This window comes from Vombatus ursinus, unplaced genomic scaffold, assembly GCF_900497805.2.
Source record: "Vombatus ursinus unplaced genomic scaffold, bare-nosed wombat genome assembly UNPS02014833.1, whole genome shotgun sequence".
Lineage (NCBI taxonomy): Eukaryota > Metazoa > Chordata > Mammalia > Diprotodontia > Vombatidae > Vombatus > Vombatus ursinus.
In genome coordinates, this window is record NW_020954611.1 from 147933 (window position 1) to 165381 (window position 17449).

The following is a 17449-nucleotide window of genomic DNA, read 5'->3' on the forward strand; positions in this document are numbered from 1 at the left end:
TTCAGATTTGGTCTCAAATACTTACTAGCTGTGTGACCTTGGACAATACACTTAATTCCTGCTTGCCTGTTTCCTCAACTGTAAAATGGGGATGATAATAATAATACTTATCTCCCAGGATTGTTGTGAAAATCAAATGAGATAATACTTGTAAAGTGTTTAGCACCATACTTGACTCATAGTAGGTGTTATGTAAATACTAGCTGTTATTATTGACTGTACTACTTTTGATAAGACTACTGGTCATAAGGTCATAGACTCAAGAGTTTGAAGGGACCTCAAAGGTTGTCTAGTACAATTCCTTCATCCTATAGATGAGGAAACTGAGACCTTGAGAGGTGAATTGACTTATCCAAGGATAAAGAGGTAGTAGAAGCAGTCTTTGAACCTAGGATCTGACTCTAAGTCTTCCCACTGTGCCACACTACCTTTTATGATTGCCTTTGTGATTTGGTTCAAGCTTTTTAGAAATCAGTTTGACAGTATCCAGTAAGTCACAGAAATGATCCTATCCTTTGACTCAGCAGTCTTATTGATAGGACTGTATCCTAAGAATGTTATTAGAAGGGGAAAAGGACATTCCTTTCTGTACAAAAAAACAAAAAACAACAACCCCCCCCCAAAAAAAACCCCCAAACCATTCATAGCTGCATTATTTGTAATAGTGAACAATTGGAAACAACCTATTGAGCTAACATCTGGTAAGTAGCTGTATATCTTATCTTTCATTAATGTAATACAAATCTATTATATATAATGTTATAAAGAAAAATGTGAAGAAATATGAAAGACGTACTAAGTGATGTAAAATGAGGTAAACTGACTAACAAGATACCATTCAGTTCAACAAGTTCTTATTGAGTTTTTTGTGCCTACAGCTTTCCCTCTGTTGATTATCTGCAACTTATCTTATATTTAGTCTGTTTATACCTCGTTGTTAGTGTATTGTTGCTCCCGGTAGACTATGTTCTCCTTGAGAGTAGGAATTGCATTTTGTCTTTCTTTTTATTTGCCTGGCGCACAGTAGGTGTCTAAAAAAATGTTCCCTGACTGATTAACTTATCTGCATTGAATGTGTGAGGCTCTGGAACTATAAAAACAAACAAACAAAAAGCCCCTTTCCTGTCCTCCAGGTGTTTGCATTCTTGGTTGGAGGGAACAATATGAACACACACATGTAAATATAATATATATACCAGTATAATTAAGGGGGAGGGAATCTAGAAACTAATGGGGCTGGAGAGATCCTGAGTGGCCTTAAGTAGGAGATAGCCCTTCAGCTGAGTCTTGAAGGTGTAGCTAAGGAAGGGCAGAGGTGAAGATGGAGTGCAACCATGTACAGGACAAAATTGTTTTGTATCTTCTCATGTTCTCTGGGGCTCTCTCATTTACTGACTTGATTGGCAAGTTTGGGTAGATTCCAGACTGACAGTCACAAACCAAACTCATTGTTTCTTTCTGTAGTTCAGAGCAAAGACATTTATAATCTTACATGATTTAATGGAATTTTGGATCAGGTGTGTCAGTGGGTCCTTTAAGAAAAATAATGTGTGTCTCTTCTATTCAGATATGTTTTAAAACAGCCTCTGTAAGGCTTGAAATGTGTAAGTTAATATAATCATTTGTTCCCATTTATAAAATACGATTTCTTTAGATCAAAACTAATATTGTATGGAAACACTGCACTGCAAGTACTAGTAGTATCTTAGTATGTTCTGTTGCTATGATTCATTTTTTACTCACTGAGAGACCTTAAGGAAACTCTTTCCATTCACCGATAAGCAAAAAAGCATCCGTTTAGATTCTTTCATTGATAAAATTAGTCATAGTCCATGTAGATTGTTATTCTTTTAATAACTTTGATTCAGTCATTTTAAAAAAACTTTGCTTTTCTTTATCTTGACAAGTAAGCATATTGCGAAAACTTTGAATCCCTTTTTTTGTTTTCATTTTGTCTTTATGTTGTTTTTGAAACAGCACACTAGAATGTTATGAACTTTGCAGGATTATATTTGAACATTGAACTTTGAAATAAATATGAACTTTCATTAAACAGTTATTATTTTTAAAATGTTTATATGACCTGAGATGTATTTTTTAAAATAGATGTTTATGCCAAATCTAGAAGGTGCATTTTCCCCCAACGTAGCCACTATAGTATTTGAACTACAAATTAAAAGGAAAAGAAGAAAATTATCCTCTACCCATTTCAGGTAGCTATGTTTTCTTTCTCCCGGTATTCCAAAAATAACCTTAAAAAAGCAAACTAAAGCCCTGCTAAAGCAAATTGGTACTAGATCACTCCCTTCACTGCCACAAGACACATCTGGCTTTTCCCATTTCCTATTTAACTTTAATCTCATTTTTCCACTCATCTTACTTTGTTTTGGGATGGAGACAAAGACAATGGCTTTGTATTATTGAGGCTGGCATCTAGGACTTCTTGGTCATTTAAAATTTAAGCTTTTGCCCCTCTTCTTTTTCTACTCTCTTATTTATTCTGTTAGCTCCAGCTTCTTTTCTCCTTAGAGGTTATGCTCATATCTCTATCTCCAGGCCTAACTCATCTCCTCCAGATTTGTACTCCAAATGCCTATGGTTTTTATCTATCCATTTAGATGTTCTCCTATGTGATTTCTAAGGTCTCTTCCAGTAGCTTAATTTCAACATGTCCAAGGTCCCCTTACTATCTATTGTACTCTACTCCCCAGACCCCTTTCCACTGATTGGAATCCCTAGTTATGTGTGTTTGAAACCTTATTATTGTTGATTCTTCCCCATCCCTCCACCCCCATCCTATTGCTAATTAGTTACCTCTAAGTTCTACTTAGCAGTCTCAAAACAAAACAAAGCAAAGTCTCCTTGCACCTCTGTCTTTATTACTATTGTCTGTTTGGACTGTTTCTCCTAACAGTTCCCCCTCCTCTTACACATTGCTGCCACACTAATCTCTCATATGTATAAATATATATGTTTATATTCTCTTCAGTAGTAGTGAAGATAATCCTGAATGTAAGTCTGGCCATGTAACTTACCTGCTCGAGAAGATTCAGTGGTTCCTTGTCTCTTGTAGGAGAAAATGCAAACTCCGCAGTTTGGATTTTAAAGTTCTTCACCATCAAGTTTCAATCTATTTTTTCTAGGCCAATTGTATATTATTCCTCTTCCTCTACCCTATTCTACCCAAACTATCCTATTTGTTGTTCCTTGAGCTTTGCATTTTATCTCATGGTTTCTGGCCTTTTGCACTAGTTTTCCTTCCTGCCTAGAAAATGCAATTAGTTCATTATCACATCTACCTTTTAGGAATAGGGATTTATGGAGCTTCCTCTTTTGTTTTTCTGGCTTTTGGAGGAGGGAAGGAAACAGGCATTTATGAAGCTCTGTGCTAAGCACTTTCCAAATTCTCACTTGTATTTGTCTTGAACTATAGTGAAGGGAACCCTAAAGCACTGTGTTTTTGTCTGCAGGTAGAATATTTGCTAATGAGTGTTTGCTGGCCTCTGGCTGCAGCCGTATATTGTGACCATATCTACAATTACTTCCTAGATCCTTTTCCTAGGTCAGAACCACTAGATTTGAGTGCATCATCTTAAAAGTATAATTTGTCTGTTTTTCAGAAATGCATTCTGATGTATCTTCTCACACTGAAACATATCTACCACTTTTCTGCCCACTCATCACGTCTTATGCAATCTGTGACTTTTTCAACTTAGATAAGTTTACATTATCCGTGTAACATGATCTTATCAAAAGAATTTAGAATTTTTGCTGTTTAAGACAGTAATACTACATAATACGATCTAATCTATGACTAGTTGGCATTTATACTGGGAAAGCCCTAAATACTAGACCTTCTGCATCAGAGTAGATATTTAACTTTAGTGCTTGTTGGAGAACTGGTTAGTATATTAGTACAGAACTGGCATATTTAAAGTTTAAAATGAATTTAAAGTCTTTTACTTACAAGATGGCTTCTTAATTTGGGCACATTTTCTTTGAATGTATTTTATTAAATTGTCAAAATGTATTTAATTAAATTGTCAAAGCATAGTTAAGAACCTTGATGAGCTAATAATTACTTTCTTTTGCTGAGTTTTTTTTTTTTGGCCAATGTTAATTCTCATTCCTATCAATTCTTTTTGTTCTAAGCAGGAAATGGGACTTGAGTCTAACTAGTTACACCTCAGCCTTTTTTTACTTCTAACAGGAACTATTGAATTTGCCAATGCATAACTTATTACAAGATCAGTTTAGAGCATATGCTTTTTCTTGGGGTTATGGGTGTGTCTCTTTCACAGTAAGGATATTGGAATGAATGACTCATGTAGGCACTGTTGTACTTAGTGGTAACTTATTTTCTGTATACCAGAAAGGCAAGAGTACTTTTCATTGTAGAAATAAAATACTACCTAATTTGTCTGAAATAAGGATGGCAGTGTTTACCTTAATAATTTTTTTCGGTAAACTTAATTGTAGAAAAACATGATAGACAGAACCTTATAGATTTTCAGTGACTCAGCTGCCTCCACTGTGATTGTCTATATATAACATAGGAGAATGGATTCCTTTTGGAGGAACTGCCCTTTTCCATTGTCTATGAAAGTGAGCTGACAGACCAGATCAGTTGCTTTGCCTTTTCACTTTTCCTTGTGTAGGGGACAGACCATTAAGGGCTTGTAGCATGTGTGCATATGTGATTTTCCCCTTGACAGAACACAGTAATGGGATATTTTGGGTCAGGAACAAATATACTTGCCTAAAGCTTTTTGAGGACCTATGAAGACTGTTGATCTGAGACCTTGTAGAAGCACGCCCTCCTTCACTTAAATCCAATTCATGTGCACATCATGGCATCACCTCCCTGATGTCATGGTCCTCTTCGAGAACAAAGGACAAACTACAACCTCTGTGAGTAGTAGTAGGAGCTGCCCCACTGAGGACCCAACTGGAACTGGCCGTTGGGCAACATAGCTCCTTCTTTCTTTCCTCTCTCCCTCCCCTCCCCTCCTCTCCCCTTTCTTCCCTTCTGTCCACGTAGGGTATCATACCCTTACATGGGGATGCTCTGCCTAAAGGAATGCAAATTTTGGTTGCTGAAACCTCAAGATGTCTTGGGATTTCCAAGCTAGATTTTTTTTTTCTTAAAGACCATACTTTAAACCCAAATCATCCTGGCTGTCGTTGGTTGATCAGCCATAGGTCCCAGGCCAAGCTGCACTTGGTCATTGTTTGGGCCCTGATTGGCTCAGAGTGAATGTAAATAGCAATTGTTTCTATTTTGGCCAGAAACCCTGAGGGTCTTCCTCTCCCAGATTGATTTTTTTTTTTTTAACTAGGTAAAGAGGCCATTCTCTGCTTCATTTCTTACCTAACCCTAATAACTGAATGGGCATTTCCTCAGTCAAACTGAGACCTATTAAAGGCTAAGGTGTCCCACTGTATCTAGGGCCATCTCCAGTCATCCTGATTTATATCGACACTGGATCCAGATGGCTCTGGAGGAGAAAGTGAGGCTGGTGACTTTGAACAGCCCTCCCTCACTTAAATCCAGTTCACTTGCAAGTCATGGTATCACTTCCCTGATGTCATGGTCCTCTTTGAGATCGAAGGACAAACAGCAGCTGGAGACATGTGCTTGCCCACTCAGTCCAAGTGGCGAGTTCACGGACAGTGTTCTTGAACAGTGTGCTTCCTGGAGAAAGAAGAGACTTACTTACATGGCCACCACAGCTGGAAGACAGTGAAGGGAACCTGTGACTTTAGAAATCAAGACTTGGACCTCTCTGCTATTACAGAGTTATCCTCAGAGTGGGTTTGGTAAGGAAGAAGAAGTGCTTGTTCAGCAGCATGAAAATGAGATTACCTTCTTGGGCGGTTTGGGGCTATTTTAAATGCTACTGAAGTGCAATTTTAGGCTGTTAAAGTATTTTCTGTGTTTTCTTTATCTGCTTATGAACTCCTGCAAGTGCTATAAGTGTTTTCTTTCTCAGTTGATGGATTCTTTTGTGTCTTCTGCATTTTTTTGTGTGTATTACCTTGAGTACTTGCTTGGGAGCTGAAGATTCTTTTTACCTACATTGAGGAAATTTAAACACAAGCTATAAGTAAGCTACATTTGAAGATTCTCTCCCCCCCACGTTAAAATTAGGGGATGACAATAGCAGAGACCTTGTTGTAGAGGAGAGTATGTGATGTAAATATCTACTTCAGGACAATTCAGGTGGCTGTCTTGATTAAAAATTTGATTTGTGGGTAATTTTTGTCCTTAGGATAATTGGATTGAATATAAAATTTAAGTATAACTTTACTGGTTTTGGAATTTAATCTCTCCATTGTTTGATTTCTGTTTTGTCTTTCTAAAAGCTTTGGAAATAAATATTAATAGCATGTATTTAATTGTTAATACTCCTTTTGATATAGGTATTTGGTTGATTGTTCCCTCAGAGATAGATGTCTTGTCTTTGTATAGAGACATCTACAATGGGAACTGAATAAATATTGATTATAGTGATTTAATTTTATATAATAACTTCAGACTTAATACTTAAGGCTTGGAAAAATTTTATGTCTGAAAAAATATTGACTAAAAATAGTATTTAAGATCAGGAAATTCTTGAGTTTAATACAGTGGCCTATAAATTATTTAACACTCATCTTCTAGTAAGCTAAGGGACATTTAATTTCTTTCTTAACTCATTTAGAATAAACTATTTATTGGTATCAGTCATTTTGACCAACCCTTGCATTGTATATCATGTTCCTTCTTGAATTCTTTAATGGATATGTAATCTCAGTGTGCGTACTCTCTCCAAAATACAGATTGCAAACCTACCCACACTTCGTCCTGTGAGACTTCTGTTCAAGTCCTCCTTTAAGTCCTCTCTAGGGGTGGGAGTATACGGGTGTGTTTGAAATGAAGTGTGTTTGAAACCTTGCTTTTAACATTCTATGTATACCTAGCTGGAAAGGAGAAACGTTGAAAGAAAGGAGTGTTCAAACAGAGATCGAATGTGTTCAGGAAAATCATTCTCCAAGGGTTGGCCAAAAGTTAAATAGCTATTCTTAAAGAAGTAGTCTTTTTTTGTTCAAGATTTACTTGTTCTTGTGTTGGAGAGATGGCTGAGGGCATGGAGTCAGTTTTGGACATCTTTCTCTCAAACAGAAATGCTTGGATTTAGAATAATTATAAATTAATAAGCAATTATTTCTTGCAAGCTTGTGCCTAAATGCACATCCCCCACAAAAAGAAAACAAATCATTATATGGGTATGAATGAAGCATTTGGGCTGTCTGCTTTTCATCTTTTATGCAAACACCACCCTACCTCACAGTGTTTGTTGATGAGAATCCAAAGAAGTAAATATATATAAAGTGCTTTACAGATTTTAAAGTACCATGTAAACATTACCAGTCTTATTACATGACTGACCCACTTATTTTTCTAATCATATTTTCTTGCATATCTTTTATACCACTTCTGATAGACAAGTCATTGTTTATGTATAGTGAAAAATGTTTATTTCAATCATAAAACTATTCTTTGTTCTTTGTAGCCCCTATACAGCCCCTCAATTTGTTGCCACCTAGGGAGCAGTCTCTCCACTTCTAGTCCATCCCAGCTCGAAAGGTGCAAGCCACAGCCCAGCTGTAAGCATGGGTCTGACCATTTCACTTAGCAGGCTCCAGTGGCTCCCATAGATTACATAATACTCCTATTCATCTTCTAGCCAAACTGGCTTATTTGTAGGCCTTTATACATGATGTACCATCTCTGTGCCTTTGCTTGGGCTTCTCCCTGTGTCTGGAATGTGTTTCCTTCTCACCTCTGCTAGCTTCCTTCAGGGATCAACTTAAGCTTTTCCTAATTTCCACCCCAGCCCCATTAATTTGTATTTGCTTGGTATGTGTTTTGTATCTATCTAGGTGTTATGTCAGTCAGTTAAGAGCCTACTATGTGCCAGGCACTGTGTTCTGCCCTGGAGATGCAAAGAAAGGTAAAAAAGAGTCCCTACTCTTGAGGAGTTTGAAGTCTAATGGGGCAGACAACATGCAAATATAACTAGGTACGAACAAACCGTACAAATATACAGGATAAATTGGAAATAATCCACCAAGGCAAGGCACTATAGAATTAAGAGACATTAGGAAAAGCTGCTCTAGAAGGTGGGATTTTAGTTGGAACTTGCCTGAAGCCAAGGCAGTCAGGAGGCAGAGCATCCCACGGATACTTTTACCCCCACATAGTGTCAAAGCTAATTAAGTCCAGAGACTTTTCATGAACCTCTCCTTAGAGTACTTGGCACCAAGCAGTGTCAATAAATGTTTGTTAATTTTTTCCTCCTTTGTATTCTTTGTACCTTTCAGTCATTCTGTGACTGCTGTGTCTATTATAAGAAATAGTTTGTGGAAGCCTTATTGTAAAAGGAGTAAAACCTTACTCCTATTTAATCAAAGATAACTTTCATGCATATGCATAGTAGTTATTTATTGTCTTGTAAAAATTTTTATTTGCAAATGAACTTCTTTCTCACAACTCCCCACATCGAGAAAACAAGAAAAACAAAACCCTTATTACAAACATGTATAGTTAAGTAAAGACATTCCCACATTGTCCATATTTTTAAAAAAAGCGTCACTTTCTACTCTTGAGTCCATCACCTTTCTAACAGGAGGTGAGCAAGCATATTTCATCATGAGTCCTCTGGACTTATGGTTGGACATTGTGTTAATCAGATTTCCTGAGTCTTTCGAATTGTTTCTCTTTGCAATATCGTTGTTATCGTATAAATTGTTCTCTTGGTTCTGCTCATCTCATTTTGTAATATTTTTGGTGTTTCATAAATTAAACTTTTTTGGAAGGGCTTTTTAGCAATTTTTAGTACTCCTTGACAGAAGTAAAAAAAAATAATTGTTGTATCTTAGAGTTCTGGCCATGAAAAACAATTGAATGGATCGATTCAAAGGGCTGGCTATCAGTACACATATTTTAAGTGGATATTGAAGATAGAAAGTGAGTAGAATCCAGAACTGACAGGAGAGTGGACTGGCCTGCATTTGGGGAATTATTTTGCGGTACTTTCAATCATACCAAGCTGCTCCCTGAAACAGAAAGCCATCTTTTCTTTTTTTTTTTAAAATAATGTTCTTCAGTGTCATGTTTCTTTGCCAAATTATTTGCCATGAAAATTTTGTAATGATTTCCGGAGACCTCAGCTGCTGGAGAATGTAGGACAATGGCCGTGACACAAATTCTATATAGATTGAATAATTTGTTTTCCATAATGAAATTTTATTTTAATAGTAATTCAAGACCTTTGCATTTGTCATAACACTATTGCTTTTGTTTAGTGAATTTTCTCTATAGTAGTTGTTTAGTTGAATTTTCTCTGCGGTCTATTTGGTGCAATTATTTTTGGTAGGTGGAATGAAGGGGTAAAAACTCAGAAACATTGGATTTTTGTTTACATTTGAATCCAATCAAACATTTATGAAGAGCATACCATGTACAAGGCACTTACTCAATGGTCTGAATTGAATAATTTGCACCTTAAATTAATGGATACACTTACACAGATTTGGCTTGTGAATATTGTTAAAATGACTGTTCTTTCTCCCAGACCAGAAACTGTTACTGTGTTATAAGCATATTCTCTCTTTTGTGTTACTTTGTAGTACTGTGTGCATACTTTGTATTTGCTTAATTTGTATGCCTGTTTTATTCTTCCTGCAGATGTAAGTAAGCCTCTTGAGAGGGGGCACTATGTCACTTTTCATTTATATATCACTTGGGTGTTGTATAATGTTTAGCATGTCATAGATGCTTAATAAATGTCTGAGTTGAATAGAGTCAAGCTATTAGAATTCAAGCATGTAAGTTATTTATGTTGAATATGATCTTTCCATGCAGAGTTAGTTGAAATTTCCAAAACAACAGACTCTCCAAATATTTCTCCCTTTTGGCAATAACTGAAATAAATTGGAAAAAATAATTCTTAATTCACTGTTACTCCAATACATTGAAGGATGTGTGAGTTCATTGACTTAGGATTACCTCTGACAACGTAGATTACAAACCACATATGTGTTCTGGTCCAGGCCTGACTTAGTCTGGTGTAGTTGTTTTCATTTGGGATCAGAATGAGATGAGACATTGACTTACCATCAAACATGTAACAAAAGGAAGTTTACTTAATAGCATGGAAAGGAAGTCTATGATTTTATTCTAGACTTAGTAAATACCAAATAAAATGAACATTTCCACATACAAAATGATTAGAAAAAGAGAACATTGTTCATGAAACTGCAAATCTCTTATGTAGAGCTTGTTTTTCCTTATAAGTAGTCTTACTTGTCTGTTTTGCTTTAAAAAAAATTCTTCAGTGACCTCCTTTTCTTTCTTGTTTCTTTCCTTTTTTGGTAAGCCTATAGCTACTTCATCCCTGTCCCACCTTAAAAAAGAGAGAAAAGCCCTTATCAAATATGCATAATCAAGCAAAATTAATTTCCACATTGTTAAAAAAAAGTCTTATTTTGTGCTGTGAGTCTGTCACCTCTCTCAGGAGGCTAATGCTTTACAAATCAGTTCTAGAATTGTGGTTGGTTATTGCATTCTTCATAATTCATGAACATTCTTCTTACATAATGTATGTAAAATTGTTTTTTTACATTGTTACTGTCTTAGTATAAATTGGTTCAGTTTTGCTCACTTCACTCAAGTTTCTCTGAAACCATCCCTTTCATCATTTTTTACAGCACAATTGTATTCTACTACATTTATGTGTAATTTGTTCAGCCATTCCCCAATTAATGGACATTCCCTTAATTTCTAGTTCTTTCTTTCTTTTTCTTTCTTTTTTTTTTTTTTGGCTAGGCAATGGGGTTAAGTGACTTGCCCAGGGTCACACAGCTAGTAAGTGTTATGTGTCTGAGGTCGGATTTGAACTCAGATCCTCTTGACTCCAGGTCCGGTGCTCTATCCACTGCGCCACCTGGCTGCCCCCATTTATTTTTTTTCTCTAGTTCTTTCTATAACAATTTTCTATAACATTTGTACATATGTGTACTTTTCTCTCTTTAATTTTTTTGGGGTATCATAGGGTAAAAGGTATATACATTTTAATAACTTTTGAAGCATAGTTTTAAATTGCTTTCCAGAATAGCTGGACCAGTTCACAGTTCCACCAACAGTGTATCAATCTATCTCTTTTCTCCCCTGCTCTTAAACCAGTTGCCATTTTTGGGGGATCATCTTTGTCAATCTGGTAATTTGGGGGCAGAATCTGTTACTTTAATTTGGATTTCCCAATCATTAGTGATTTGGAGCATTTTTTTTTTTAAATGTGGCTCTTGATAATTTGGATTTCTTTTTTTGAGAACTGCCTGTTCACATGCTTTGACCAGTTGTCCTTGGGGAATGGCTTTTGTTCTTATATAGTTGAATCAGTTCCTTTACCTTGCTTGACTTTGTGCAAATACTTTTCAATTTATGTAATTAAAACTGTCCGTTTTATCTTCTATGATTCTTTCTATCCCTTGTTTCATCATTTATTCTTTCTCTGTCCATAGATGCAGAAGGTAATTTTTTTTTGTTCTTCTAATTTATTTACATGTGACCTTTTATGTGTTAAGTTTTGTTTCTGTTTGGAGTTTATTTTGGTATAACATGTGAAATGTTGATCTAAGCCTAATAGCTTATTAGTTTTTCCAGTAGCTTTTTTCAGATAGTAAGTCTTTGCCATAGTAGTGGTAACCCCCTGCCTCAGAGGCTTTGGGTTTTATCAAACACTTTTTTACTGTGTTCGTTTGCTTCCATATGTTTTGTACCTAATATTTTCCACTCGTAAGCCTTTCTGTTTTTAAGTGGTACCAAATAATTTTTACAATTATTGCTTTGTAGCATAATTTTGAGGTCTGGGATTGCAGGTTCTCCTTTCTCACTTTTTCGCCATTATTTTCCCTGTTTCCAGGTCATAATTACATTTCTTTTGTTGTTTAAGGTCTCTTTAGTTTTATGGTATCAGCACTACTTTTTTTTTTTTTGTGAGGCAATTGGGGTTAAGTGACTTGCCCAGGGTCACACAGCTAGTGTCAAGTGTGTGGTCTGAGACTGGATTTGAACTCAGGTTCTCCTGACTCCAGGGCTGATGCTCTATCCACTGTGCCACCTAGCTGCCCCCAGCACTACTTCTTGATAAGGGATTGTGAGTTTTACAAATTTTTGTTGAGTTTTGCAAGTATGTATGAATTTTACCTTTTTCTTACCAAGCTTAACTGAATATTTAAATTAATGGCAGGCTTTGGCTAGACAAACAGTGTTAAGCTAACAAATTTCTTACAGTAAAACTATAAACAATACCTTAATTTACTAATTATTAATATATTTTACTTATAATGACTATTTTTAGTATTAGTACAAGTTCCTTTCAGTAGTTTTATAAGACTATGTAACCCTCAAACTCCTATCACCAAATTGCATTTTGAACATCTTGAACTCCTTGGCTGTCCTCTGTGCATGGTGGGAATTCTCTCCTACTTCATTTCTACCTTCTGGCTTCCTTGGCTTTCATGTCTCAGCTAAAATTCTGCCTTCTGTAAGGATCCTTTCCCAATCCCCCTTATGCTACTGCCTTCCCTCTGAGATTATCTCTAATTTATTTTGTAGATATCTTGTTTGTACATAGTCATTTGCATGTTGTCACCTCCATTAGACTAGGAGATTCTTGAAAGAAGGGACTATATTTGCTTTTCTTAGTATGGTATTCCCAGTGTTTAGCACAGTGCCTGGCACATAGTGGCACTTAATAAATGCTTATTGACGTGACATATACCACCTTTTACCTGGAAAACTCATATTGCTTGTAGTGAGGTTATTCGTTCCCTTACTCCCATTCCAATAAGTATGTAGAGATAGTAGACTTCACATAAGTAGGAAGGTTAAACTACAGTGTTTAGAATCTTATTAACTCAATTAGTTGTTAAATTCATGTCCTTTAAACATTTTAAGTAGAATTTCAGAAAAAAAAGTTTTCCTTCTAAAAATATGCTACCATGACTGTTTATTTCTATTTATGATTTCTAAATGCCAAATTTTTGCCGTCTTGGCCTCTTCAAAGTAGATATGCCAAGGGGCAGCTAGGTGATGCAGTGGATAGAGCACTGGCCCTGAAGTCAGGAGGACCTGAGTTCAAATCTGGGCTCAGACCAAACACTTGACCACTTTCTAGCTGTGTGACCCTGGGCAAGTCTCTCAACCCCAATTGCCAAAAAATTAAAAAAGAAAAAGAACTGTGTCAAAGTAGGTATACCAAAATGTAGTTCATTTAATAGTGTCACCACAGCAGTAGCCTACCATATTTTCATTTCAGAGAAAAGATTAAGATCTGGAAGGGACTTCAGAGGTCATTTAGTTTAATCCTACTGTAGAATTATACATCATATACACACTATAATTATGTATAATGTATGATATTTGTATTATATAATTATATTATAATATATTATAGAATAGAGAATACTAATCCAGAGAAGTTGTGACTTAAATTTCAACCTAGGTTTTATGACTCCAAATCCTAGGCCTTTTCTGCTTTATCATTGTACTCTCAGGATTTTCCCTGAATGGTGACCAATCTAGTATGACCTTTTGTAGTCATGTAATATAATCCCTGTTTCATCCACCCCCTTTCTCCTTGATGATAATGGATGATATTAATGACTCAGCTTTTTTAGGTGACAGGAATTCAGCAATTCTAGAAGACAGTCTATTAATAATAGCCTTCTATACCAGAGGAAGGACCATGTACCCACTCTTGAAAAACTGCAAATTCTTCAAATATTCAAGATTATAATGAGATCTATTCATCCAGAAATGTGGGGAGAAAATGCTAAGCCTTTCCCTTTTCGTTATTATAGTAACTAACTAGACCCTTGGCAGAGCTTTTAGTTTGGATCATGTTTCATACTCAATCACTTTTGTTAGCCATTTTAATGTTTTTAAAATATACTGCTTTAGGCATTTTACTACATTTTCTCATGTTAGTGGATTTTAAAATAAATGCTTTTTTATTTTATTTTAGCCACTGACCTTCTTTTGGCCTGGAATCCCATTTGTTTGGGGCTGGTGGAAGGTGTTATTGGGAAAGTTCAACTCCATTCAGGTAAGTTTCTAAAGTTCGTACAAAAAAAACCAAACCCCAACCTATAAATAGTACCTTAATTTATTAATTATTAAATACTTAGTTTACTAATTATTAAAAACTAACAGTATGTACTGTGTTTTTCTCATCAAAGATGAGGCTATTATAGATCTTTGCCAGATCACAAAGGTTTAGTTATGACTTTGATTCATTGTCTTATCTTTTTTTCTTGGTCTAATAGTGTATGTACATGGCAAAATAAAAGGCAGTGAAAAAAGGAGCTTTGGTGTTATGGTCTATTTTAATCTTGATCCTGGATGGTTCTGAGTTTTGGTATTAGTGCATATCCTTAACTTAAAAAAATATTATTGTCTCATAATTATGATCCAAGCCTGATGATTGATACAGGTAAAACCTATGAGATAAGTTACTTATGATCATTCCAGAAACAATTTAATACATTCTTGTAAACAGTATGTCCATGGTACCTTTCACATGGCCACAATCCTAATTCAGGCCCTCATTACTTCTCTCCTAGATTTTTTTGGTAGCCTCCTAAATGAGGTCACCCATTTTAACGTATCCTTCACTAAATTGTCCAGTTTTCCAAATTCATTGGCCTGACCATGTATGTTGCTTCGTTTCCCTATTTAAAAACTTGAGCAGTTCCCTGTTGCCTGTAGGATAAACTCCATAATCCTTAGCCTGGCTTGTATGCCATTGCCCAAATGGATTTCATCTCATTTTCCAGCATGATTTTGTAATAGTGCTTTCTGTAGTTCAGACTTGAATATTTTTTCATTTTTTTGGGTGCAGACAGTCAATATAAAAAATTTCTTTTGTATAAATTCTCTTTTGTAAAGACAGACAACTTACACTTAATATATAATTTATGAGTTGCCTAGGATCACTGAGAGGTTAAGAGGTTAAGTGACTTATCCATTGCTACCTCACTAGTATATTTCAGAGTTCTTACTCTTGATTTTTAACACAGAACAGTCACATACACAGCATTGCCAGCAGTGAATTGCTTAGTTTTGGCCTATCCATGGGACTTGGATACTGTACCATGTACAGTACTGTAGGGAACACAGCTTCCTATCTTTATGGAATGTACAGTTCAGTAGAACAAAAGTGTGAGGTTTTGTTCCACTGATAACTTCATAGAATAGAGGGGATTATGATCTAAGACTTTTCCTAGGCAACTTCGTTTTATGCCATTGACTATGACATATTTTAGATAAATGGAAACCCAATTTTAATTATTTTTAAATTTAAAATTATTTTTGAAATGTTTACCTCATTGGTTTATAAGCTCTAAATTTACCATAAAAGTATAATATTTTCACTTATCTATAACTGCAAAACTAAAGGGGGCAGATATTTTTGTAATCTAAATGTTTTTAATACAACTGAAAATAAAGTAAAATTTTAAGTTTAATAGTTATTAAGTAATACTGTACTGTTTATCTAATTTGCTTAGATTGTATTTTAGTTGATTTAAAATGCTGATAGAACAGTTTGACATGTATGAGTTCTGGCTAGAATATGATTTTAATGTTTTTCTTTTACCTTTATAAAACTTGTGACTGAATTCAAAGAAAAAATAAATAATTAATATGAAATTTCACCGGTATAGATGGACTTTTGAGATATTCAGACAGTTAGCATCTTAGTATCTTATTTTAAAAATGTCAACTGCAATAATTAATTAAGAACTATATGCCAGGCACCATTCCAGATGCTGGAGTTTTGGTAAGACAGATGTAAAAACCATTTTTTCCATTAAGGAAATTTCATTATAATAGAAAAGACAACCATATATGCATGAATGTATACAAAAGAACGAGTTACTTTTGGGAAGGAATATACTGCAGATGGGGAAATCAGGAAAGGCTTCACATAGAAGGTAATACTTGAGCCTGATCTTAAGGAAAACCAGGGATTCCAAGAGGCAGAGGTAAGGGGGGGGGGACAACCTGAGTCAAAGCATGGAGTGAAGGACTGAAGGGTCTTATGTGTGGGTAAGGGCGGGCTGGCCACTATGGGTAGAGTGCAGAGTATGTTGGAGGGAGTCATATGTGAGAACATATAGATCAGGTAGAGATGTAAATGCCAAATGAAGTACTTTATTTTTGATTCTAGAGGTAATAGGGAGTCACTGAAGTTTATTGATTTGGGGGATTAGGAATGAAGATAACGTGATCTACTAGGAAATTTGTGCATTAGGAAAACTGCTTTGGTGGCTGTGTGGAGGATGGAAGTAGGGGGAGCAGATTGGACAACTGTTGCCGCAGCCCTGGTAAGGAAGGGGTAGGAGCTGAACTAGGCTTGTGGCTGTGGCTGTGGCTGTGGTTGTAAATTAGGAGTGCATTAGGCAGATGTGAGAGATGTCATGGAGATAGAGTCCACCTGGGTCTCCGTATAGCTGTCCCATCTTTTCCACTCACAAAGCTACCACCCTACTAGAACTCTCTTCTCTTTCTGTCTCTGTTCTGTGCAGATCTTACTGCAATGTGATTCAATTCAGCAAACTTTTTTTTTTTTGGTACATTCAGTATATTATTTTTTAAAAAAATATATTATTTATTTATTCTTTAGTTTTCAACATTCACTTGAGTTCCAGATTTTTTTCTTCCCTCACTTCCCAAGAGGACAAGCAATCTGATGTAGGCTACACATGTACAATCATATTAAAAATATTTCCACGTTAGTTATTCAACAAAGCATGTACGATGTGCCAGGTGCCATGCTAGGCACTGGAGATAGACTATACCAAAGTAGTCCTTGCCTTCAAGGAGCTTGGTGGTTAGATAGACTTCAAAAAGGAAGAAGCTAGAAAGCCTTTGTTCCCTCTTCTTTCCTCCCATTCCGCTCAGCACTGGTTGGCCGAAACAGGAAGTAAACAAGAAAAATCTGTTCTCCCTGCTATCTGCTTTCTGGTGTTCTTTGTTTCCTTCCTCAGAAGAGGAGGGCAGGGAAAACCTGTCATATTTCCTTCCTGCCCTCAGATTTCAACCTTGGGAGTGGAAGGTTGGTGACGGCCCCATCTCCTCTCAATTCTCTTCCTTGTTGTCTTCTGAAAGTCTGATTTCCTTCCCAACCACTCCTGCCTAGACAGTTTCATTGTGAATTTAACAGAGGCTCATGTGTTCTAATTCAGGAAATATCCCTAGAGAACACTTATCTAATATTTAAAGACAGAATTTTCCAAGCTTCCTAGAAGGAAGAAAATACTATTTAGAAATAGAAGAGTAAGGATGATTTTGGAGAAGAGTAGCTAAGAGGAAAATCTCTACAGTGCTAAAGAGTTT

At 35.9% G+C, this 17449-nt stretch overlaps 1 protein-coding gene across 1 annotated transcript in view; it reads left to right on the top strand.

Moving 5' to 3' along the window:
* Positions 1-17449, top strand: part of INPP5F (inositol polyphosphate-5-phosphatase F) — a 92477-nt gene that overhangs the window by 10415 nt on the left and 64613 nt on the right. The window contains exon 2 of the mRNA XM_027839836.1: positions 14076-14156. Within this exon, the coding sequence (XP_027695637.1) occupies positions 14076-14156 (81 nt within the window). The remainder of the gene's footprint in view (positions 1-14075; positions 14157-17449) is intronic.